At 41.2% G+C, this 25853-nt stretch overlaps 1 protein-coding gene across 5 annotated transcripts in view; it reads right to left on the reverse strand.

The window, feature by feature from the left end:
- The window catches only part of LOC146524412 (glutamate receptor 3), a 97031-nt gene that overhangs the window by 59196 nt on the left and 11982 nt on the right, over positions 1-25853 (reverse strand). For all 5 annotated transcript variants that reach the window (XR_014875900.1, XR_014875899.1, XM_085171593.1 and 2 more), the window contains exon 3: positions 12365-12604. Coding sequence is in view for 3 of the 5 variants with exons in the window: in XM_085171593.1 (XP_085027719.1) it covers positions 12365-12604 (240 nt within the window). In the remaining 2 variants the exon portion in view is untranslated. The remainder of the gene's footprint in view (positions 1-12364; positions 12605-25853) is intronic.

The raw sequence follows: 25853 nt of genomic DNA on the forward strand, positions 1-25853 counted from the left end.
ATGAGACAGAAGATTTTTGCATTTTGTGCAATATTACCACACCAAGGCATTGATGACATGATGAAAAAAATCCCGTTGTCTCTTTCCATCATCTTCTCTACAAATCAATATTCTAAATGTGATACATTTAGATGGAAAATGATCCAACACAGCTGAAGCAGGGAGCGCAGAGCTATTTACTTTTATCATTTAACTGCTGACAGTTGAAACTATAGTGCTCAATGTCACAGCCCCACTACAGTACAAAGAAGTCAAATGTTCTCCGAGCAGAAATCTTCCAGGTGGAAGCTGTATCCCAGCTTTTAGTCTTAAAAATATCCCCAGAGCATGCTTTTGATTTACTCTGCCAATATTTTCAATGACCCCAACTACAGTTGAGTCACTTCAGCAAACTAATCTGGACCAATAAGGTGCGTGCAGAGTATTGATTAGAGCTTGCCGCAGCCACAGTGGGGCTGGATTGTTATAAAACATGCAAATGTCTACGAGCTTATTCTGATTGATTATATGGAGACTTTACAGTAGTTATTTGAAGCTGAACTGCACACAAGCTGTCCCCAAGACAAATATATTTACTTCCTAAACAAAAGTTACTTGCTCTTTCATTATCACCCGGGCAGCTGTCTCCCAGACAACAGTCTGAATCTAAACCTAAAACAAACAAGTCAGTCTGTGATTTCCATAATAGAAGCAATAATTTGTTTCTGTGGGTTTGGAAAACAAATAACTTGATTTTTTTTTTTAAATTGTCCTCTGTGGAAAAATGTAACATAATTATGCAAAGATGTAGTTATTTGTTTTATAGTTCACTGTGGTTAGCAGTTTTTGGTTTTCAGCATGAAATGTTGACCAGGAAAGTGAAACACCAACTCAAAATGACCAAGTAACCAGCAAACTAAAATCTGAGGTACAAAACTGAAAAGGAGAAATCCTACATTTGTGATAATTAATGTTACATTTAAAAAAACAACAACAACAACAAATCTCATAAATTATGCCCGTGTTCACTGTCAGCTAATTTTCAGGCTATGATTCCAAGCAAAAAGCCACTCACCCGTAGACTATAAAAGATGAAAACTTAAAATAAAGCTAACGTGGGAAATGGCTGCATTCTCTCTAATGGCCAGCAGGGGGGTGACTCCTATGGCTGCAAAAAACAGAAGACCAAAATAACCCTACAGCTCACATGATTTATGATCTCAATAAACATTATCCAGAACAGTTTATGGCCTCCATCGGTCATTTCATGTCTTATTTAATTATGTTAATTTTGTAAATTATGTCCCCATTTAGAGGATAACAGAAGATAAAGCAGGGCATCCTTTACCCCGTACTACAGTGTGGTTACCTTGCATTTGACAACTGGCTACTATATAAACATGCTGTGTCCTGATTTTCACAGTAAGAGTCATCTGTAGCTCATAATGTCAAAAAACTCTAATCTCAGGATTCAAGAAGCAGGCTGCAAACAGGTGGGCTAGGCCATGCTGACTATGTCCATTTTGTGTTTACATGTTGGTTTTGTTTTAAAGAATGATAGTTCTTAGGAGCATGGTGGGTCTGTTATCTCCGTCAGAAGATGGTGACTACATGTGACAAAAAAGACCGACTGGAACAAGAGTGACACTGACAGAGGACACGCTCACAGTGCTGACATGCCACTTGTGTGACGTGCAGAACGTCAGTACAGCACACTTCACATTTTAGCTTTTTAGCTAAGTCACAGGTTCGGTTGTTATTTTTATGCATAAAAGGTTTGGTGCAGTTTAATTTTGCTGAACTGTGTGTAAAAAATATTTGCAAGCACGCTAAAATGAGATTAAAAAAATTATCTGTCAGATTCTATTAATCTGCAGGCATCGATCGAAGACCACTTGGCTTTGTATTAAACCTCCGTGTCTCCCCACAGACACAGTGAAACAGGCAGAGAAGATAACTCCTGGCCTGGCACAAATGGCTGAGGAATGTGCCAACAAGGCCAGGAGGCTTTTGAATGGGAGGATAACCGCACATAGTTAGCTTCATCTCTACTTCCTGCCAAGCTACAGAACACAGACAGACAGAAAGACAGATATGTGGATGGGGTGAGCAATCATGCACAGCCGGTTGTACTGTAACCAAAGCGAACCTTGCTCCCTATTCTTCAGCGATCCCTCTAATTGGCTATCCAGAGACAGTTGCCTTTGTTCTCTGAAAGAGTCAAACGATAAATGCCTCCTGCTGCTCTCCTGCAATGTCTTCGATGGCAAACCAAATCAAGCCTGGCCTTTAATTTGATTGAAGTGGTTTGGCATTGTTCTCACTGGTGTAAACAGCATAACAAATTAAGAGATGTGACACGTTACCAGAAGAGCAAAAGTGTAGTCCAAACTACAGTGATTCAACACAAAACAACATGAAATATTATTGCTTATTATTCTGCATATTAAACACCAATGATCTGGAAAAAGATTTTTAAAAAAGACAAAGAAAAAGAAAACATTCATTAAGATTAAAAATACTTTTTGCAGCCATCATCTACAGCCCAAATGCAGTGGCTCACTCAGTTTGACAACCGCAGCTCCACACATATAAACATATGTTATATGTAGGACTTTTTAGCAATAGTTTGAACTATAGTTCAAAGGATATCATAAAAACAACCCAAAGGAACAAAACCTCTCTGAAAGACCTGTGATTGGCTAACATCTTCCATCACAAGTCAACCTGAAAAGGAATCCAAGAGATGCTGACGTCTACGTTTCTTTTAGACCACTTAAATTAAACCATGCTGAAAGGTTATTAGGAATTTTTTACCCAGTAACAAAGACTTAGAGCCTCTCTTAGCTTTAAGAAGCTGCTGTTTTACGTGCAGCTTTTCAGCTTTTCATATGTGTGGAGAAGCCTAAGCGATATTTTTCATGCAGGATTACACACCATTAGTCGTTTCTCTCCCTTTTCAATTTGTTAAACACATTTCACACAAATAACGTCTAGTCAAGTGCAATATTGTCACCCACAACTGTTGATTTATACTCGCCGCTCGCAATGTGAGATAATAAGTGTGAATGCCAGTTCTCTACTGAAACCATGTCTATGTCATGGACCACACTTTACTTCCACAGCTTTGTGGTCTCATCTCAGCCATTATAACAGGACATCGGTTGCACCCAGCTGAGACTTTATGCAGACACACACACATGCACATACACCTCTTGTGCTTTAGTGGCCCTCTCCTTCACGGCGGCTTCATAAAAACTAAATTATGCATGCATCAGAAGAATAAATCAGCTTGGACACACTGACAAGAAAGGGCACATCAGAGAAGCCATAAAATGCACAAGAAAAATAATATTAAAGAACTATGGAGGAAGCTATACAACGCTGGCATTCTTTCTCGCATTTTTATTTTGCGCACATAAAGTGACATCTCAATATACAGATAATCCAACCTGCAGCAGGAACCTGCGTGATTCAGCAACCCCTCGAAAAACTACAAGTCAAGCACCTGTAAAAAATATAAAGCATCATATGAGAGCCATCGTCTGTCACAATAAGCACACAATAAACCCCGTGCTCTCTCTGTGTCCTCTTAACTGAACCTGGAATAAAGCCATTTTACCACCTACCCATTGCTAGCTTCAGCAGCCATGAAATTACTGCTGGGAGCTTCTTTTTTCATTATAACAAAATGTCCTGGCCTTTGCTTCAAGCAGCCATAGAAGAGGTAGATTGCCTTGATGGTCGGTCTATGTCACACGGCCAATTTGTTTGTTTGAAATGACAAATAAAATGTCATCCTCGAGAGTAAACACAAAAAGTAGAATAATATTTGGACTTATTTTGTAAAAGGCTCTGTCTTTACTCTTTCTGTTTCTGCAGATTAGAAAAAGGCTGCTGGGAGACTTTCGTGATCAGTCTATTGTTATCGTTATCGATCATCCCCTCTGAGACGTGCACACACAGCTCTACATGTGTGCACGGATGTCCCGCCCCCCTCTTCGTGTTATAGTACGCGCTAATAATATGTCACAGTATGTGTGAGGGATAGACAAGAAAGACTGACGGAAGGGGGAGGGAGATGGAGACGCTCTGAAAAATCTGTGGGAGGATTTTCAGAGTGGTGAAGCAGCTCTTCTCCCTCCTGCATATATGCACTTCTAAAGATACAGAGAGCATGCTGCTTCTGTTTGATTTGACATGCGCTGTCTTTCTGATTAGCACAACACTTGGCAGTAAAACTGTTGTGGTTATAGGCCTACTGTAAATACCACATCAAAGCCTTGGCTACACACTTTTGGGCTACTTTGCTTCACGGTGAATGCTACATCTCTAAAGTGTTCTTCTCCCGTGGGCAGGAAGAAGCTGAGGAGCTCTAACACAGCGCGACCTGATTTCACATCACATCACATGTTTCTTTTTTTTGTAAAAAAACAAGTTGATCTGTTTCAAAGCCTAGTTTTTTCTGTTAATTGGCAGTTTTTCTTCTTTTTTTTCAGCTGTTTGCTTTAGAAGTCAATAATACACAACCCTTTTAAACCGCAGCCTGTTGTATACAAGTTGTGTGGCTATACCAGATAAGACTAATAGTAGGCCAGATAAAGCCTTCCTCCTAAGCCCAAGATTTTGATCTCCACTGCACAAACACTAGAGCAGGGGTCAGCAACCTTTAAGATCCAAAGAGCCATTTGGACCTGGTTTCCATGCAAAAGAAAACACTGGGAGCCGCAAATACTTTTTGACATCTACAATGAAGATAACACTGTATATATTGTTTTTTTTACCTTTATGCTTTGTGTGAACAACTAAGATGTGTTGCTTATGAAATCCATGAAGTGCTATAGAGAAAATGACATTTTATTTATGTAATTAACACATTTTGAGCTCTTAAAGAAATATAACAAAAGGAAAGACACCAACCTGAACTAAAATGATCCAGCAAACAAAAACTGCTGTGAGCCACCACCCTTATATCTCCTTTGGGCTTTTGGAGCCTTGACCTGACTTTTAAAAAATAATTGGGAAAAAAGCACTATGCTGCTGAAAAATGAAAAATAGTTATTGTGTGTGGCGGGACGTCGCCACACACAATAACTAAAGCTACAGCCGGCTGTATGCGTACAGCAACCGTGTGTGAAAAGTGGTCAATAAAGAGATGCTGAAAAGCGTGTTCATGCAAACATCGTCGGGTCTGCCATGATATGTTTACAATGAGACTTCTGCTCCTGAACCTCTGTGCACAGCGTCTGCAAATCGGGGCTGTATGAAGTCACTTTCATCTTTACGCAGGACTGTAAGCTGTCATCTGTGAGGCGTGAGCGGTGTTTGTTTTTAATACAGTGCATACTTAGCCCAGAGGCAAAGACTCACCAGACCTTAAATATTTTAACTATTTATTCTGGTTTCCTCAAAAGACAACGGGGGGGGGGGGGGGGGGGCACACACACACATGGTAATGTCTATATAATAAAATATAGATGCAGGAACGGAATGAAGAGTGAGATTTTGACAGCTTGAGAATTTTAAACAGATTGTTGCTCTGTTGTTTCACAGATTTTCAACTTCAACCAAGGCGTCTCATTAATGGCACTCAATGTAGCTGTGCACCCATAAAGAAGTGATACCAAATATAAAAACTGTCCGAAGAAAGTTGTCCTGAAATATATAAGGCAAGTCATGAAAAACAATTGTGTGGCTGTTATGACTTAATTGTAGTTAAATGTATACAGCTAACTCCATAACACGTTGGACAAAGGCACTATTTGTTCGTTCAGTTCTTCCTCTGTACACCACCACTTTGGATTTTAAGAGAAATATTATCAAGACTTGATTAAAGTGCAGACATTGAGCTTTATTTTGACACATTTTACAAAAGAATTTGCATGAATTGTTTAGGAATTGCATCCATTTTAAGACATATACATAGCATAAATATAAGGATTGTTTCTTTTATTCCTAGATAAAAATCCATTTCAGGCAGCACCTGCCTGAAGCAACATGCATGGCTGTCATGGCAGCCTTTGAAAATGTGGGACCATGTATGAAAATGTGTGTAATTCTCAGAAGTGTCACTGTTCACCGGTGTTGGGGAGTAATGGAATACATGTTACGTATTTAAAATACAAAATATGAGCAACTGTATTCCGTTACAGTTACCGTTTAAAAGGGTGGTATTTAGAATACAGTTACTTTGTTGAAAAGAAGGGATTACACAGAAGTCTTTTCCTGTTTCATATGTTAGGCTGTGCCCTCTCTATTTTTGGTAATTCCACGCCCGTGGAAACTCAAACAAAACACGCATTAAGAGGCTCAAATGCCTGTGTCTCAATCTCGCGTCTCATAATGACGTGGAAAAGTACGAGTTGTCATCGAGCAGAAACGGGAACTGGAAGCATGTAAATATAATAATAACCACTGCAGCCAAGAAGAGTGCCTGACGAGCCCAATTGTAAGTAAGCTATTAAGACTCGACTGTACACTGTGTTCGTGTTTTCCTCCGAAATAAGTTCAGTTGGAGCAGCCTTTCAACGCCTCTCTCTGTCTCTCACTAGCAAACTTGACCCAGACAACAAAGTAAAGCTAGTTTTCGGCTACGAGCCCGACACGGAACCGGACGTATTAGCCAGAGGTCCCTTTACTACGGTTCAGAGCCGCGGACCTGTTTTATATACGCGCGGAATAGTTTTCTATACAAGATCGCTGCAAAAAGTGCAGCCTTACCTAATGTCCACCTACTAGTGATGGGTCGTTCGCGAACGAAATGGCTCTTAGAGCCGACTCTTTGACGTGAGCGGCACAACATAGTGACGCTCCTAGTAACACACGTTCCAGCCGTGTATTCCAGCTGTAACCCTAGCCTTATACCTAACGTTAACCACCACCTTAATCGTGTTAGATAGTGTTTTCCAAAGCGATTTAAATAAAATAAACATACATGTGTAGATTCATTCCAAATGGTTCTCATGTTTCCTCATTTTTCCCAACTCGTAATATAGGGACGCGTTGGGTGGCCGAAAGCGTAATATACCGACGATTTGTCACCTAGCGTAAAATGTTACGCTTTGGGAGTGAAAACGTGCTGGCTGTTTGCACATTTCCATAATATGATATAAATGAGGTGTGTTTCAAGAATTTTACACAGTATAGCATAGGGCTGTTCAATATAACGATAAATATCAGATGACAATATAATAACGTCTATCGTTTCATTTTACGCTATCGTTTGTTTCATGGTGTCACAAAATAAACTGTTTACGGCAATATCTTTTCATCGTTTTGATGGTCACTGTAGTGGCTATATTAATTTCTTAAAGTTCTCTCTTTCTCTTATATTTAATATAACCACACTACGGACAGACAAGCGACTGTTTTTATGCGTTGTCGTTAGCAACAACGACGGTAAAACCATCGCGTGTCTGCTTGTTTATTTTCCACATAAACCTTTCACAATAAAGCTCAAGATCCTGTTGACACTTTTCAAAATAAACTGAATCACGTGAAAGAGCAGATTATTTATGGATGAGAATTAAGAAAGAGCCGTCAGGTGCTAAAAAATAAACCTTAGACTCAAACGTTAGAACAGGCTTTTCCCCGCAGCACACTGTGTAATAAATACTCACAAAGAAAACAGAGGCCGTTTACAGCTTATGTCTAAAAATGTAAAGTTTCATGCATCGGTTAAAACACTCGACTCCAGGTACATGATGCCCAGCTGGAAACACTTCACGCAAGTCGAGCTGCCCGAGATTCACAGAATTTTCAGAAAATGTAAAGTTTTTGTGATTTATATCGTTATCGGGACTTTTAGATAGATAGATGTCTTATATCGGGATATGAGATTTTGGTCATATCGCACAGCCCTAGTATAGCATTTTAGCTAATTATACCTGCTTATTTTATGTATAGTAGTTGACTGGCTATAAACTTCAAAAGAACGAAAGGCTGCTTTTTCATGACTGAGCAACTGGTCTTTGTAGATGTTGACATTTGAAATATTTCTGTTGTTGCCGTTTCATGTAATACTAAAGGTTTCCCTTAAATTAAAAAGTCAAAAATAGCAGCAACAACCAACTCACGAAGCTAATGTCAGGCATTAGCGACAGGTAAAATTTTCATTCCAGCCAGCAAAATGTCATCAAGTATGCCTGCTTTTGTTTTCAAAGGGCCAGTTACTTCAAAAGTGCTACGAACACGGCAGCTCTGACATCCACACTGAGCTAACTGAACCTGAAAATCCCAATTTGTTTTCCTTTGTCAAACATGCACCATTTCTTATGACTGCTTACAGTTTGTTCTTCCCATTCATCATTTCTTGACTACTTTGCTGTGCTTAAGGAAAGGTTGCGTCTACTAGACAACAACGGTGAACTCCAAGAGAAAGGGACATAAGAGAAAGCTAAAAACATATAAGGAAGAGGTATAGAACGAAGTGAAATAGGAAAGAAGGAAAGACAGAGACTCATAAATCAAGTAGAGGTGAGATTGCTGAATCAGGGTTGATTGTGCCTGGGAGAGACAATAAAGCCTGTAATCATCTGTCTCTGCTGCACAGAACTGGCAATTATCTGCCCATACCTGACCGCCAGAACAGAAAGGGCAAGATCCATCTACCTTCACCCTATAGAGCTCCAGCTTTTAAGGGGAAATTCATGTACTGACGCAAGCTGAAAGCAAAGAAGAAGAAAAAAAGAAACTCCAGGAGTGCTATTGATATTGAGAAGAAGTGTTGCTGGGATAGTCTTTTTTTCCTGTATGAAATGTTGTGGGTTGAATCAAAGTAGTAGCTGTTTGGATCTTTCATCTCGTTCCATCCACACACATATTAACACACACGCACACGCATAATGTATCCTGTCAATATATTACCTCAGATAAGAGGAGAGTAGCCACTCATTAGGCTGGTATAACACTGCCTACGGAGGCTCCATTTGCTTCCAGTGCAGTTCCTTCATCATAACGTCTGCTTTCAAACAGCTGTCTGATATTGGCATTTAGGGTACAAATTTCCCTCCAATACATCTGAGCCTGAAGCATATGGACCATCACTCTCCGGCTGAAAGCACTGCACTGAGGCCTAAAAGCATTTTTTGCCAGTCCAATAACAGAGCCAAATGAATAGTGTGGCTGTAATTAATCTTTTCTATTGACTGAATAAAACCTCTTGGTGGAACTCAGCTATGTGATTTTTTTCCCCGTCTGTAGCGCTGTGTGTTTTCCATCCCTAATAGAAGAGTTTGGAGAATAATTGCAAAGTTGCTTCCAGTATTATGAATGATCAATGCTTTTATAAAACACAAATTAAAAGGCAAAAAAGGCACTCGAGAAACTAATACATCGAAGCAGGTGCTTTGTGGCAAACATGAGCCTGAAGCAGAGCAGAGGGTCAGCTGTGATTTCTGCTTGTTTGTTCATTTCGCTGCTTGCATACTGCAAAGTCAGAAATCTGTCAGAGCCACCTGCATGCAGGGACATTATTTAGACTTTTTAATAATTAATTATAATCCTCAGACAAAAATAAAAAAAGAGAGACCCAGAGCACTGTGACAGATTAAGGTGTTGAACATGCTACTTCTATCCTCTGAAGGAGGACATCTTAAGCTCATTTAATAATAATAATAATAATAATAATAATAATAATAATAATAATAATAATAAGTAATTATAAAAAAATAATAAATTGATGTGATGCTGACCTATAGTGGCACGATATAATCAGCAAGCCGCCGGCTAAAAGCGACTAACTGCTCACCATACCTCCCACTCACATGAGTCAGCTGTAAGTCAGAGCATGAGAACTACAAGGTTAGTACGTGAGCAGAACTTTAAATAACTGAGAGATAGATTCAAGTTTGAAAAGTTAAGTAAAAAACTTTGAAATGAAAGTACCGTGCAAAAGTCTTGAGACACGCCTTGTTTCTTTACATTGTGCTTTCAAGAAGCCAGACTTTCCTGTACAGTTTTAAAGGGGTCTTGAACAACAGTATAATAGTTCTTCAGACTTTCTGACAGTCTTTCAGAGTTTTTCTCAGGATATTCTAGGCCTTGTACCTGACCATTTCCAGAGATTTGTTTTAAAGATTTTTTTTTTAACTGTGACCTATGAGTCCTTCAAACATAAAAGAGGCATCTAACTCAAGGGATGAACCAGTGTTTTGTCCAAACATAAAAGAAAACTTGTATCTTTAGAAGAACTGCCAGACCTAAAAATACTATCTACACCAGATAAACAATATCTGCAAGTCGTATCCTTTACAAACAGGAAAGAAATCCAGGACCTGACACAGGACTTGAGAAATGCATCTAGGTTGTCACTGGATCCATCTACTGTTCACCTAAGCCTTAAAAATGGTCTCAGTGGAGGGTGGTTGTCAATAAACCATTCCTAAGGGAAGGAAACAGGGATAAAAGACTGACGTTTGCCAAATTACACAAGAACTGGACTGAACATCCATGGCAAGAGGTCCGATGAATCCAAATATGATGTTTTCAGTTAAAATCCTCATCGATATGTATGCAGCAGGTCAGGAGAGAGCTACAACCATGAGTTTACAGAAATCTGCAAAACATGGTGGAGGCTCCGTCATGCTTTGAAAATGCAGAGAGTTGTCTGTCAGTTCTCTTTTGCTCCAGAGGGGTAAAAAAATCATGCACCCTTGAAGACCATTTCCTCAGTCACTCCTCTTGGTTTAGCCAGCAGTCAGTGTCCATATTGCCAAGGGAGCTGCACTACCTGATAAGCAGAGGTAGAGGTTCTCTGACACATCTGTCTGCTTGATGAGCCAAGTGTCAAAGCCCCCCAAAGTGCTGGATGGAGTGCATCAATAAACGACTTTAATCCCCTCCTGGGGCCAATGTCCTCCTCCTAATAAGGGATCGTCTTACACCACTGGCAGAAAGGAGAGAGGTAAAAGTGACTTGGCAGGGGCTTCAGCACGGGGATGTACTGTACACTGGGAATTGTCTGTACACAGGTAAAAGGCTGTAAATCAAAAGCTCCGGCTGTTGCCTTAATTGCAGGATGGAATTGGTGTTTTGTTTCCTCCTCCTCCTTATTTTCCCTCGCTCCTTTGCCCTCTATTGCCCTTTTTCACTCTTTAGTCTATATGTCTGTTTGTTATCACTCTCGTTCTATAACACCGCCTCTGTTTTTATTTTCTTTTTTTTTTTTTTATCCCAGGCTATTTTGCCCACCTCCGCTATGTATCCCACTCTGCCCCAGACGGTCTAACTTGCCAGACAGAAGTGGAAAAGCAGAAGGATCGGGGACGGGCAGTATTGGTTGTGCTGAAGGACGAGTGGGTTGCTAGCATCCGCAGGGAAGATCCAATGAGTGTCCTAGTCAGAGTGACCCTAATTAACCACATATTATCTGCAGGCTGTGTGGAGGATTAAGGCCCTCAGCTCTAGACCCTACAGGCCTGGAGACCCATAGACAGAGACTCTCTGCTAAAGCACACTTCATATTCTGCCTCAAAGCAAGACAGAGAGAGAGGTGGGGGCGTGAGGCAGGACCATGAAAAAATAGAACCAAAGAAAAGCAGAAATCTTGCTGAAGGGAAGACAGGTGGCTTGAAGCACATCTGTGGGTCAGGACCTTTCTATAATGAGCAAATAAACAAGACAAATAAAAAAAAAGTGCAGGAGGAATATGTAGTGACTATTACTGACACCTTCACAAAGAGGAAGACATAATTTGGCTTTGTCTGTCATATCCCGAACATATCCATTCCCCCCTCTGCCCAGGTGGTGTTTGAATAAATTGAAGTTTTTGTAGGAGGAGGGGATCATTATTCTACGGAGAGATAATGAGCTCATTTTCTCACCTGACATTAAAAATCCCAGAAATGAACACTTGGCTACGTTGACAGGTTGTCATATACACGGCGTCAACAAGGCAATGCAATCTGGGAACTACAGAGAACCCTCATTGACACAAACAATAAGCAACCCCCACAGGCAGGCAGAGACTCTGATTTCTGTAGAAAACATTTTAGTAGCAGCTGTGACATACCTCATTTCAGATGAAAGACGAGCCAATATCAACAACAAGATTAAACAGGAGATTAACTGACACCAAGCAGCCAACTGTTTGAAGAATCCAAAGGTTATAGCTCATAGAGCATGCCATCTCTTAAAGCATAATCGTTATTACCAGTGTTATGAGCTGCTGGTGAATTTATTTCACATTTACATAACAGCCAAACCACTGTATAAAATAGTGCAATGTTAACAGTTCAAACATTTACGGGGCTTTCATGAAGCATTACAGGGTAAATCTATCCCTTACTAACCCTGCTGTTCGTCTGCCATTCTGAGTCACTGCAACATGTTTCCGTGATGTAATTCTGGCTCTAAGTCCCGAGTCGAGGCTCGCGCTGTCACCTACCTCGGTCGGTGTCGTAGAGGTAGACGAACTTCTGCCATTTGTAGTGAGAGAGGAGGCTGAGGACAGCACCCCGGAGGGCAGGCCGCATCTGGATGACAAACTGCACCTCATTATCGGTGGGGTAACTGGGTGTGACAAAGGAGGTGTGCAAAGCGCCGCAGAACGAGGTCAAGGTGTTCATGGACTTCTTGTCGTAGAATCCGAAGATGGCGTACACCCCGCGGGAGAACTGAGAGCAAACTGCAGGGACAGCAAAGTAAATGAAGGACACGAGTTAAAAAAAAAACATGATCATTCTCACACTTTATTTTGGATACTTGACCCCTCAATAATATCCAATCGAGGGTTCATATGACTCTAAAGGAAGCCAGCGCACTTAATAAATTGTTAACAACATAAATAGCTTAAGAGTCAGAATCATAATGTTGTTATCTTTGTTTTCTTTACGATGTAGCTTCAAAAAATACATTGATTTCTCAATTTCTTTCAAATCATTATTAAGCGTCATTAAACCCAAATTATGAAAAAGAAAATCAAACTTTCTTTGTCTTTTGTGCCAGCATTGTTGAGATTTGAAAAATAAGCAATACAACATCTGCAACGTTCTCATATCTTATAGAACGAACAATCAAATATATCGACACGGCTAATTCAGAGTAGGTTTGGAGAGAACTCAATAGTGTACCTATTGTGAGTTACAAACTGGGGAACTTAAATTTTTTGAACAGTAAAAGCAGGCCAATAAAAGACCATTATTTTATAAGCTGTTTTGAGTCCTCTGGCTTTAGATTAACCCCTTAATTTAGAAAACAATCTAGAAAGGAATCAATATAAAACAATTCCTAGTGTTGCCTCCCCAAAATGCTTTCACATTTCTTGTAAACCTCGTATGCAACTCCGTCTTACCACTAGTTCCTCCCTTGAGGTCCTTGCAACAGTTATTAAAACCAATTTTTAAGAAAGTAACCTATGACTGTGAGCGTTTGTTGTGCTTTATATTTGTTCCATCAGTAATGGCAGATGGAGAAAGATTTGGTAGCTCCAGTTTCTCCAGTCAGTATGTCAAAGTATACTTTGATAAGATACTGAACCCCAAACTGCCCCTGTTCCAGTGATAGGTAAAAGCATTTTTAATTTGAATGCTGATTTGTCTATTTCAAGTCTCACCCTGAAGTAGTGATACAAAAAAGGGGACTTAAAAAAAATCTTCCTGTGAATACTTATGTACGGAGGCTGCAGTTGATCTGTATTGAGCCTTTACATGTTTTCCTGTGGCTTAAGGGGTTAACATTCACTAAGTATGGAGACAGCATTCTATCTGAAGGGGAACAGATCCAGTGGTAGTGGTTCAGAAATGCAGGAATTGCAGCATTTCTGTGTGTCTGCGTGGCAGTCAAGTGATAGAAACATCACGCCATTCACTCAAGGTCTCCCGCACCCACTAGGAGCTCCCACCAGTTATCTCTTTGCTCGCTCTTCCACGGTGAACGACTTACTGCAGCATTCACAGCAGCTGCGTGCACTGCTGCTGCCTGTTGTCGCTTCTGTTGCCTCCCACGGAAGAGCTGAAAAAGACAACTCTTTGTGCCTCAAGTGCCAAGTGAATCTAGTTTCACTTTCAGTGACCTTACACACATGTTTGTGTTTCAACAACGCCACACAGTGTTTGCTATTCTCCAATGTGCGCTGCATGATGAGAAGTATTGGGTCACACCTCTTGGTGTTTTCAGGCCCATTTCCACAGTGTATAAAGTGAACGCCAAGCCATGCAGTTTGTCTTTACAAATATTTGTGAAAGAATGGGTCATTTTAAAGAGGTCACCGAATTCGAGCCATGGATGGGGTGGATCAAGTGATACATCTCAGTCACAAAGTAGGAGACCACATAATGTTACAGAGCTGAGGTGCATAGTGTCCCAAACCTCCTCTGGCATTAACATCAGCACAAAAAACGTACACCAAGAGCTTGGTAGTATGCGTTTCAATGGCCAGTCAACTCCTGTACAGTAGGTGTGATGTGGCCCAGGACTTTTGTCTCTTAGTGTCACAGTGCTTCAGTCATGCAAATGAAGATCACATTTCAATAGACTGACCCAGAAGGTCAGCTTCTGAGGGAAAAAACAACCACTTTAACTAGCTGCACAAAAAAGACCCTGTTTTATAAGACTGCTATCTAAGTAGACCAAAGGTGGAGAAAAAAAAGAAAATAAACAGTTACACAATCATTTTCACTCTAGCAAACTATATAATAACCACATCAGGGAATGAACATCTCAGTAGCACCAGTAGCATTTTTGATCCGCAACATTTCTTGAGAGACGTTTTGATTTGTTTGTGTATTCATCGCACACTCTGGCGGGATGGCGTAAATTGTTAGGCAGGGGCAACTTCCATTCACTCAGAAGCCATTAATGTGTAAACTAATATTTAGAGCTACAGGTGTGTTTTGCTTTCCTACCCTATCATGAATGACTGTTCACTTATTCTGATTGACTCTCAAGTGTTCCCGCTGGGTAATCAAGCATTCTTAACATCCGTAAACACTTTGAATATTCCAGAGGATGACGGGGAGGAAAAGGACGGGGAGGAAAGCTCTAGCCAATCTTATGTAATGGCTATGTTAAACATGTATTTTTGATTGGCTAATGGACAAAAAATATAAGTCATATGATGGGGAAACATCAGATATCGCTTTGGCTCTTGCTCACTTCTTTAAATAATCTCTGGTAGTATTCGTTAAACTGAAAACAAAAACAAAAAGCAGAAATCCATCACCGAAGTGACAGTTGGCATTTTGTGTGTCCATCTTAATCAAGGAGAAGATGCAATCACAAACACAAAATAACTTGTTTTCCTTTTCTTGTGCCCGCAAGGACTCATCTGACTTTGTAAAGAACTGTGCTACAGCATGCACAAACCTTTCTGATGCTCAGAGGACAACACAACAGCGCTTATGTATTTGACTCTTTAGCACAATTGCTGTGTGAATAAGAGATCTGCTGGGATTTTCCTCATCCTCTTTAATTCTGTTCCCTCCCCTATCTGTCCTGGTACAGACACCTCGTTCAAGGTATAAGCAGTCTCAGTCTCACACGCACCACAGGCAGGCACGCGCACGGATGCAGAGGCGCAAGCACATACGCACACAGCCACGACGCAGCTCCTTGATAAGTGAATCAACAGATGGACAGCAGTATTGTGGGTAAGTGCTGCTGGGTAAGTGGTGCAATCTCCCACAATGAATGGGAGCCAGTAGGAGTTCCAGCTCTCGTCGAGGCCCACTTTTCTCTGCACTCCCTCTTAATTTGGCCCGGTACTGACACAGAACCTATCCTACGGGACCAGATCTGGCAGCTTCTTTCTCTCTGCTCAGCTGTCCTCTTCTTATTAGGTTGAGCTTGAGCAAGCCTAAGTTTCAATAACATGTATGTCCATGCAATCCCTTCTCGCTCTGCTCACACTGCTCTTTTTTGCTCTCATCTTCTTCCACGGTTTGTCCCCTCACAGAAGTGCAAAGCTCTGTGTTGCGTTGATCCCATGAGGGTAGGTTCTGCCAAAAACTGATATACTGCTTTTTTGGGGGGAGACATGCACCAGTTATGCACACTGCAACTGATCTGCCAGCATCCTCAAACTCCACCCCTTAGATATAATTCACAGTGAACTCTTCTGCTTCAAGAGCTCCACACTCTTTTCCTCAGTCTCTCCGTACTGTCCTCCTCCAGAGTCATGCTGCGTTCCAGATACCTCAGAAGTCTGATGGTGGAGCCATTATTACTAACAGTACACAATAATACTTGTTAAAAAAACACAGCTGCAGCACATTCATGGATATATCCTGGTCAGTACTCGGCTTATGGTTTATTTAGTGAGCTACAAATACACAACAGTGGCAGTACAGATGAAAAGTTTTACAGTTTTACTACTGTTTACGTTCACTGCAGCCATCTTGGTTTGTTAAATCTGGGTTTCAGGGAATGCTCCGACTTTCCGAGTAGGAAATTCAAGTTGAGGGGGAGGGGATTCAAATTCTGACTTCCAACTTATTCAGGAATGCACCAGGCGTCTTCATGTGAAATAGGTTATGTGATTGGATAGGGCTGCCTTTCATAAGGCAGCCCTATCCAATCACAAAGCTGTGCGATGGCTGTATTGTCCAGATCGTACTTGTGTTGCCATTCTTAAACAGTACGGGCCAACTAAAGATGGCACCCTAAGGCTTAGAGGTGTCCACAGTGTGTCCTCTCTCCATCCCATCACCACCAGCTGCTCGCTATAGTTTTTCCTTCTTTCTTTTACCAAGTGGATCCTCATAGGGGTCATTGTTGGGCATTTTCTCTGTACTATTGTGGGGTCTTTATCTTACAATAAAGCGACGTTAGGTGACTGTTGTTGTGATTTAGCACTGTGTAAATAAAATTGAATTTATTCATGTAGCATAGCCTGAAGATGAGCTGCAACCCCTTAAAGGATGATTCTGGAAAAGAAACATCATCTCATCAAAAAATTATCCCTTTTTTCCCCAATTTCTACAATCTGCTGTGAGAAAATAGCAACGAGCAACTTGCTTTTTAACTCGGTGCAGAAGGATGAAAAAACAAAGTCGTGTTTGCTCTTATCATCAACACCAGGGAACTCACAAAAGGGATGAATAAGTTGTTTTTTTTCTCTTAAATCAAGGCACCGGCTTTTGTGCGATATTGTAACTTTCTTTTTGTTTTACATTTTGTTGTTGAAAGCGGAACCAATTTCCTACATCTCTACTTTGCCAATAACTTTAATTAATTTAATTAGAATGCATTTTTTAATAATACTAATATTTTAAGGGTGAATAACAAGACAGTGGAGCAGCTGAGCAGAGCACATACAGCACACTGGGATTTTTATTTGCAGCAGCCAGAGAGCAATCAGTAGAAACACCGATCAAGCTGAGGCTGGTTCTTTGCAGTGAAAGGGAAATTCATTTGGACAAACTTGTGGGAATCTCTTGCTGTCTCAACACAAAGAACTTGTTGCATCAGTATTTCTTAACCTTCTAGTATCAAGATGCCCCTTGTGTGTGATTCTGAAGAGACAAACTAAAATCCAAGTAGTGTCATACACCTCTCCATACGGAACTTCTCTCCACGTCCTTCACTGTAACTCCGCTCTCTTCTCCTCCGTCCTCGCCACCTTATTTGACCTCTTCTTTTGTTGCCTGTGTTTTTTCTTTCGCCCCAGCCATCTGGTCATCCCCCAAAGCACACATCTTCTTCAAGCATGGCAGGATCTCTTTCCACCTGAGCGCCTCCCTCTTTCCACACTCGAATTGTTCCCTCCCCATAATATTGCCCCCAGTCCATCAGTGGACCGAAGATTGGTGTTGGGGAAAGGAAGAAAAAAAACCCATGGTGCAGTCAGGGGACAGGGCTGATGTGGAGAAATGTCCTGCCCTCAGCTTTATGTCTCTGTAATTAAATAAACGTGATAGAAATGTTTTGCTCCGCTTGGAAATAAGCGGCCTGTCTCCAACTCTGAAGAAATAACACATCAGATAATAAGATTCAGTGGTTTTGTGTCACCTTGAGTTTCAATAATACTAATTTACTCAAGAGTCCTCAGACAGCTGTGTGCATGTAGAGTCATTATAGGAGCTTGTATGAGGACTGTGTGGTAAACAACACTACATAGATAACTCCCTCTCATCTGCTCCCTCTCCTTTCTTCATTCTCCAATCTCATTTGCCCCTCTTTTTTCATTTTTTTCTTCCTCTGCAGCTAACTGTGCCTCCACCCCCCACCCCACCCCATCACCCACCCACTCCCCCTTCCTGCTGCAGGGAACCATGCATCCCATCTCCAGTTCACTGGTCAAACACACACAGTGTGCCGCCCTCATTCCCTTCCATAATCAGGACAGTCGCTAGTGCTACAGGGATGTTACATTTCTGATGCATCACTTGAGATGCCTGGCCTGGAATGCTCGTTCAGAGGGATATGTGGTATCCTGTAGGCACGCACGGCTAATTCATAAAAAAGAAAAAAGGAAAAAAAAACAACAACCTTTTTTCTCTTTTGTGGCCCACAAGCCAGGGTCTTGCACTGCCTTGGGACGGTGTGCGGTGCGGAGGGTTGTAGCTAAGGGTAAATGTCATTGGTGATTGTATCGTTTTAGCTGTTTTCCATTTTTCCACATTCTCACTTTCTCTCTTTGGCTCCGTTCTTTCTTCTCTCAGCCAGTTGTCCTCCATTTCCTGCCTGTGTCTGGGTCTCCTTCTGCCTCTGGTCCCCGTACACCCCCCCCCCCCCGCCCCCAACTCGCACCCCCCACTGTCGCCTGCCTACATCAGGACCAGTCAGTCCTGCTCTGAAAAAGGGAAGCTGTCACAGGGAGATAGCTTGTAAGTGCCCTGGGGAATTGCATCGAGTCTTGTCATATAGAGATGTGAAGTGCCTCAAACCGTTAACACAAATGGTAGAGCCGGATTCAAGAACTACTCAACTGCAGTGGTGCTGCGAAACGTTAAAAGGAAGCTGTTACTAGTCCTGCTGAATCAACGTCTCCAATCTATTTAGACTTCACATGATCTGCTGGGCTAAATGACACCAGTGCACACACTGAAATAAAGAAAGTATGCGGTATAAACACTCACACGCTTCAGTACATCTGTAGGGGGTATTCGAACAGGGCTATATTTTTTACATTACTGATATGTGACTTGTAATGATGTCAAACAATCATGCTGCTGTTTAACAAGACTCTGTACTGTGTGGTCGAGAGCTGAGTCCTGTGAAAACATAAGTTAAAGAAAATGGCAATACGACTACAGGAAAACAGTAAAAAAAAACCCAACATGATAAGAACACAGAAAACACCAGAGAATAAAGAATCAATCAGTTTACCTCAGTGATACCGTGCCTTTATAACTTCGGTAAAAGTACAGACGGAGTTTCTGGCTGCTGAGAAGTGATTCTACGCATAAAGGTATGATCCTTTTGCACAAAACTGTGGTAGTAATTTGCATATTTTTTAAATGTATATGCAATTTGCAGGGGAGGGGAAAAAACAGACTTATAAAAGATAGCAATCTAATTCTCAAGGATACGCTGAATGTAAAGAGGAATGCTGGGAATCCCCTCCGCTAAATATACCTCCTCTGCTGTGTAGGCTGAAAAAAAAAATACAAGCGCAAGGAAGCAGCTATACATGTGTCCTGAAGCATGTATGTGAGTGTTAGTCTGGTGGAGTGCATGATGGATGATCCAGGGATAAAGATCCCAGCCTACGGATACTTTTCCACCCTTACCCTTGAGCCCACCCACCTAGAGATCTGTCTTGAAGACAAGCAAACACACACACATATACATGAAAATCAGTATGGAAAGTATTTTCCTTCACCTTGGTAAAAGACATAATAAATAATGTAAATATACATATTTATAGTATAATAAATATATATAACAAACTTGAACAAATAATTCCAAAACCACCAATGAACAGTTTCTCTCGTGTGGTGCAACAGAGGGCTTTTGAAAAGCACACTAGCTGTTTCATATTGTAAGCATGTGTTACATCATGGTGCTCTTTATTATGTCGGAATAAATGAGTATAAGGTCCCAGTACTGGCCTCTCTGGGTACAATTCTAGTTTGTATGTTTTGTTCTTTTTTCGTGACATTTGGTTTAGTGCTAGTAATGATTTTTGGTGTCTACCACCTCTGAACATGCTAGTCGGTATAACTGGGAAAAATACCTGTCACCCAAAGAACTTCAGAGATTGTCAATAGAAAATTGTACTTAGTAGTCAGTATAATCTTTTAATAATATAAGTTTGCATATGGTAGTGATAGGATGTGCGATCCTTAATAGTCTGCAAAGGCTTTGTGTGTATTCCAGAGTGCTCTGGCATTCACACCCACATCCTGGGAGTATGGGAGAGGTCGTACCTTGTCTTATTGTTTTATGGTAGGATGTCAAGTTTTAGTCTAAGTGCTTAGATGAACTGTTGGACTTCCAGACCAGCAGGTTTAGGGAAGTCGGTTATGGGGTCACACACTGACTCCATACCTACACCCACACACACACACACACATATACATATAAACATCCACATTCCAATGTATACACATCCACATTCCAATGTAAGGAACAAACACCCACTGATGTATAAAATAAAGACCAGGGCGGTCTCAGAGCTGCGAGTCCCTGAGCCCTCACTCTCGTACGAGAGCTCTGGTGGCTGCCCTTGCTAGCAAGTGAACCTGTGTGTTTCTCCTCTGTGATTCTCAGCTGAAGAAGTGTTTTAGAATACATCTCTTGACAGAGATGTTTATCATACTGCTCTCAGTTAACAAAATGGTCTCAACGTAACTGATCTCACAGTGCCATTTATGCTACAGGCTGCCATTATTGTTTTGAAAACTGTTTTGAACACTGTCATCACCATATCCCACGGCTTCATCTGAACGAATGTTGTTCGGCCAAAGATGCATTATGATAAATTAATTTGAGAGTGACAGGGAGTACTACTGACAATAACTTTAGTCCTGTCTCCCTGAGCTTTCTTTCTTCTTTTCTTGCCACACAACGGCAGACGGCAGCTCCTCTCTGAGCCTGGTTCCACTAGAGGTTCCTTCCTGTTAAAAGAGGGTTTTTCCTTCCCACCATGACAAAGTGCTTGTGCTTTGTAAATTGAATTGAAATGAACTGAGATTGAGCTCACATTACAATAAAATGCTGTTCTCAAGCAATCATATTAAACTGTCCAACTGATGCTCCCTGTCGCATTCTTGTGTTGTGTCTCCTGTATAATTATACACAGCGTTTAAGCCACTGTCACAAACTGACTGTCAAACCTAATCTGAATCTGTGTGTTCACGCACTGTTCTGTAAACGGCATTTAAAGATTCATATATCACACTTTCGTCACGTTAAGCTGCACCGAAGTGCGTCGTAAGGCAAATTACTGACAGAAAATGGCTGTGTGAGTTTTATTGTATCTATAAAGTGTACACCACTGTAAACTGTAAAAACCCTGTGGATTTCCTATTTGTATGACACATTAATAACAGTCACACACAAAAAGGCAACTGTCCAGTAACCTTAATGTTCAAATAAGCATTTATATCTATCAAAGTGAGGTCTGACTGGCTGCCTGCGATCTTGGTTGTGCAACTTCTTAGCAAAGAACATTCGTATTGTATTACAGCGTTCTCACAGAAGGATGATATCTGACCTAAAAAACAGTAGGTCCGAACAAGACACAGCCAGCTGTTCGGTGTTGTTATCGAAGACACAGGATTAAAATGTCAGGAAATGTATCTCAGTTCATTTACATGACTGTTTCAAATATTGGCTAATTTATCTAATTTAAATAAAAGTAATTAATTAATTACGAAAGTGATGGCTTTGATTTCAAGCATTTTTAAATAGGAAAACTAATACTAAAAAATAATAATGTACTCGTACTAATATTAAAAAATAGGACTCTGTGACGACTATATGAAACAAGATTATGTTAATATGGTATTACTGCTAAAAAAAAATCACTCATACATTTAAAATATGAATGATTCATTCTTATTTACTCAAAGTGGTGCTTATCATTTGGGCACAGATAAAGCAGGTATCGGGTTTTCTCCCTGTCAAATAATGTTTTAAAAAGAACTGAGCCAACGTCATTTCTAAGTCGAGCTCAGGTCCCGTTTATGGTCTGCATCCGAAGCCTTTGTGCCATCGTTAATAACGCCTGACACATTAAAGCTTCAACTGCTGCGACTCAGAATGAAACAGTGAGCTGTGAAACTGACCAGGGGACCGGAGTCACTCAGGTTAAATTCGGAGTCCACACACGTAGCATCACTAAGGTTCATTAACTATTGCTATATTTCCTCGTTTTTCTCTGCAGCCTTTCACCCATCAGCTCCCTCTCCTCTCCACCTGCCATCTTGGTGATATAGTCCTGTACTTGTGAGCATGGTCGGTGAACAAACCTCAAGGGACTCAATGACTCTCAGCTCCATCTCCTTCTGACAGATATTTTCTGGTCCTACCATCATGCTTTTCTTTGAACGCAGAACAACACACTGGGCTGAGAAGCACCGTGCGGGTCAAACAGACATACACAGAGGACCTGGCCTGCACATGCGGTGATGTCTTTATTATTGTGGCGATGCCATCTGCTCATTGTGATGCAGAGTATGGGAGCAGGAGGTTGCATGAGAGTGCTGTTCTTATGTTTAATGCACTGGACATTTCTAAAGTTCAGATAACGTTGTAGTGGCGGAGCTGGAAGATTGGACAATTTGCCGAGCATCTCTGGGAAAATCAGTTTGATAGCACTCAAGTGATACATGCAGAAATCTCACTTTGCCTGGCCCTGTCCACTGCATGTCATTTCCTTGACACATGCAATTAAGGACTATCTGTGGAAGCAGATAACAGAACTAAACCCTTGGCCCTCGCTTCACCTTGACATCCATGCTCTGAGATACTGGCCCATTACATTGAACAAATAACAATCCCCGCTCTGTCAGGCTTGTGTAGTCTACCATTTGCTGCAATGCAGAGGCATGAGGCGTGCTACAGGACTTGTCTTATCCTTTCAAAGATGATCATTCCTTTCACCTTCAGAAGGATGTCACCGCTGTACAGAGCAAGGACAGCTGCTAAACGCTGACCCTTTTGAGGTTGCCGGTGTGCATTTTTAAGGAGGATTCAGCCAAGTGTGAAACATGTAAGGCTTATGATATTCTGTAATTGGATTTCCCAGAAAGCTGGTGACAAAGTCCCTCACATACCACTAATCCTCCCAATCAGCACTGCGGGACTAAAGCATGCCCTTCCTCGCAAATGAATATGGAGGAAGAGAATGGTGGATGATCGTAGAAGAAGACTGGTGTGGACCGCACTACAGGGATGGAGAGCCGCCAAAGGTGTGCCAGCACTTGACTTTCAACAAGAACGCTGGGGTTTGATTTACATGTGGGACCCTTTTAGAAACTTAAGTAGCTACACGGTGAAATAAACCCGTCCACAACAGTAAACATGCTGGAAAATGTATATTTCCAGATGAGCGGCTGCTAGAATTTGCTTAATTTTGACACTACTGGTTGTAATAAGCTTCTCACACAATCGACCTATAGGGTCATTCTTTGTGGGAGAGAAGTCTCTGATAAAATGGGGAGATTGGCTCTGCTGAATTGCAGGAAACAGCTCACCTAAGGACTGCCTTTAAGAAAAGAAGACATAAGAAAAAACCTCTTAGCTCCATCAAAGACATTAAAGGAATGGGATAAGAAGATGCCTCTAAATTATTCGACTTGACTACAGGAGAGCTGGGCTTGCCTGAGTAAAGATTTGTGGTGATATTTCAGGTATAGAGTGCTGCACCCAACTGACTTGTTTTGAATTCTATTCACCACAGTGGGAAAAATACCTGGCAGCTGCAAACCTCTCCTGTTCCTGCTAACATTTGGATGGATTGTTAAAAAAAACAAAAGAGTAAACTTCGTGGATATCTGGCAGGCACGCATAGTTTCCCATCAGTGTCAAAATGCTCTCTTTCCCCCCTCTGACCTCACGTATACCTCAGTTCCATCTGTGCCTCACAAACCAGTGTGTGTTTGTCATTTTCTCTTTTCCTCATCTGCAAGACGGAACAGCAAGAAGTCTTGAAAGTCTCATGCTGCTGTTAGAGTGAACACCGTCTGATTTTAATGCTTCTGACTGGTTGTTTCCGTCCTTTAGGGGGATTTCGGATGCCTGTTTTTCGTGTACAGTCAGAGTTATATGCACCTGCAAAGCCAAGAGTGTGCCGCCTAGGGAAACTGAGATGGGATGACTATCTGCCAATCTCACGAGGTCTGCTTACCGTGCGTGTAAACTAAGCCTTTGCCCCTGGTGACACTAATCAAATTTCATATTGCAATCCATATCCTATGACGGCGGAACAATCCAAGTCGAGCCATGAAGGATTTCCATTGTGAAGCTTGATTACGGAGTACAGAGAATTTTAAAACAGCACCTCTCTGAGCCCATTCTCCCCGAGCCTTTTGTCTTTCAGTGAAGAATAATAGAATAAGTCAATGAGGACAGGAGATGGGACCAGTTGTTTAACCTTGAAGGCATCACTTAAAGACTTCCCTCTCCTTTTCAGCCTTGGTGCCGGCATAGTTAAGTATGTAGAGTCCAACACCACTTTTCATCTTATTAGTGCCCTTCCTGAGATGGTGCTCCGTCCCTGAATGATAATGCTAGGGGGAAGTAGGGGAGAGGCTGAAATGGAAAACGGAGAGCTATGTAAGGGAATAAGTTGTAATCCCCTTATATTCTGGGGCCTCGGCATGCACACTTTTCTAAAAACCAATTTCCCCACAAATACAAATAAAGATTTTTGGTAAGTGGCTTCACTTGAGATCCACTTCGTATAGCGAGCAAGAAGATTCTCTTTTCTCATTTGATAAAAAGACCTCCTATTTTTTTTATTCTCAGTGGACTCGTCATTGTCTGGATGTGCTGGGCACACATACCAATTAAAAGACTTAATAGCAGTCTGATATATTGCCTGATATAGTCGCCATGCTACAATGTAATCAAGTCATAATAAGCCACAGGTATTAAAATATCTCTTTTTATCCCGACAAAGACTCTTATATGTAATAGATTCATTTTATGAGGCTAAGAGACTGGAGAAAGCAAAATACTATCCGCTATATTTTTTGAGACATAGATAAATGGATAAGGCTTATATAGGGCTGTGTACAAACCCCGTAAACAGGCCAACTTCCAGAAAATAAATGGTAAATATATAAACATCCAGTGGTTTGCTAATCACCTAAACCCTGTATTTAATTGAAAATACCACAAAGTGAGAATTTCTTCTTTGCAGCTGTCCAGACATGTCACCCAATGACAAGATCTGAGGCTTCATGAAACAAATAGCATAACAAATCAGATCTTGTGCAGTTAAGCGGTTGAAATCATATATCAAGCAAAATAAAACTACAGCAGTCGATCGATGGCGTTGTGATGCAACGCAATTATAAACACGTGCCTGCATAAAGGTTTTAGTTGTTTTGGTGCTCAAACCGGTGGACCGATAAACCATCTGCTGTGAGAGCGCTCAGGATGGCACGAGCCACAGTTTGTGCTGGCTTTTACTCAAACGGAGATCTTAGGATGGTTCAGTAATACTCAGAATGAACAGTCTGAAGCTGGAGAATGAACTCCCTGCATAGATTTAAAAAAAGGAAAAACCTGCAGTGCCAAACAACACTGTGCGTCAGACCTAAAGCTCTAACTCTACCTAACAATGATGTTCCTCAGCATTAAGTTTGGGACAGTTTGAAGCAGAAATGACGCTTGCTCTCAATGCATGTTTGGATGCCATCATGAAATCAAATGGAAGCAGTTCAAGAAAGATAATCAGAGGACAGTGTGGAACTAGCAGGAATGCTGAAAGCGCTGCAGTGCTGCCTGAGGAGATTACCTTGAAGGGATACAAGTCAAAT

This window comes from Neolamprologus multifasciatus, chromosome 2 (assembly GCF_963576455.1).
Source record: "Neolamprologus multifasciatus chromosome 2, fNeoMul1.2, whole genome shotgun sequence".
NCBI lineage: Eukaryota > Metazoa > Chordata > Actinopteri > Cichliformes > Cichlidae > Neolamprologus > Neolamprologus multifasciatus.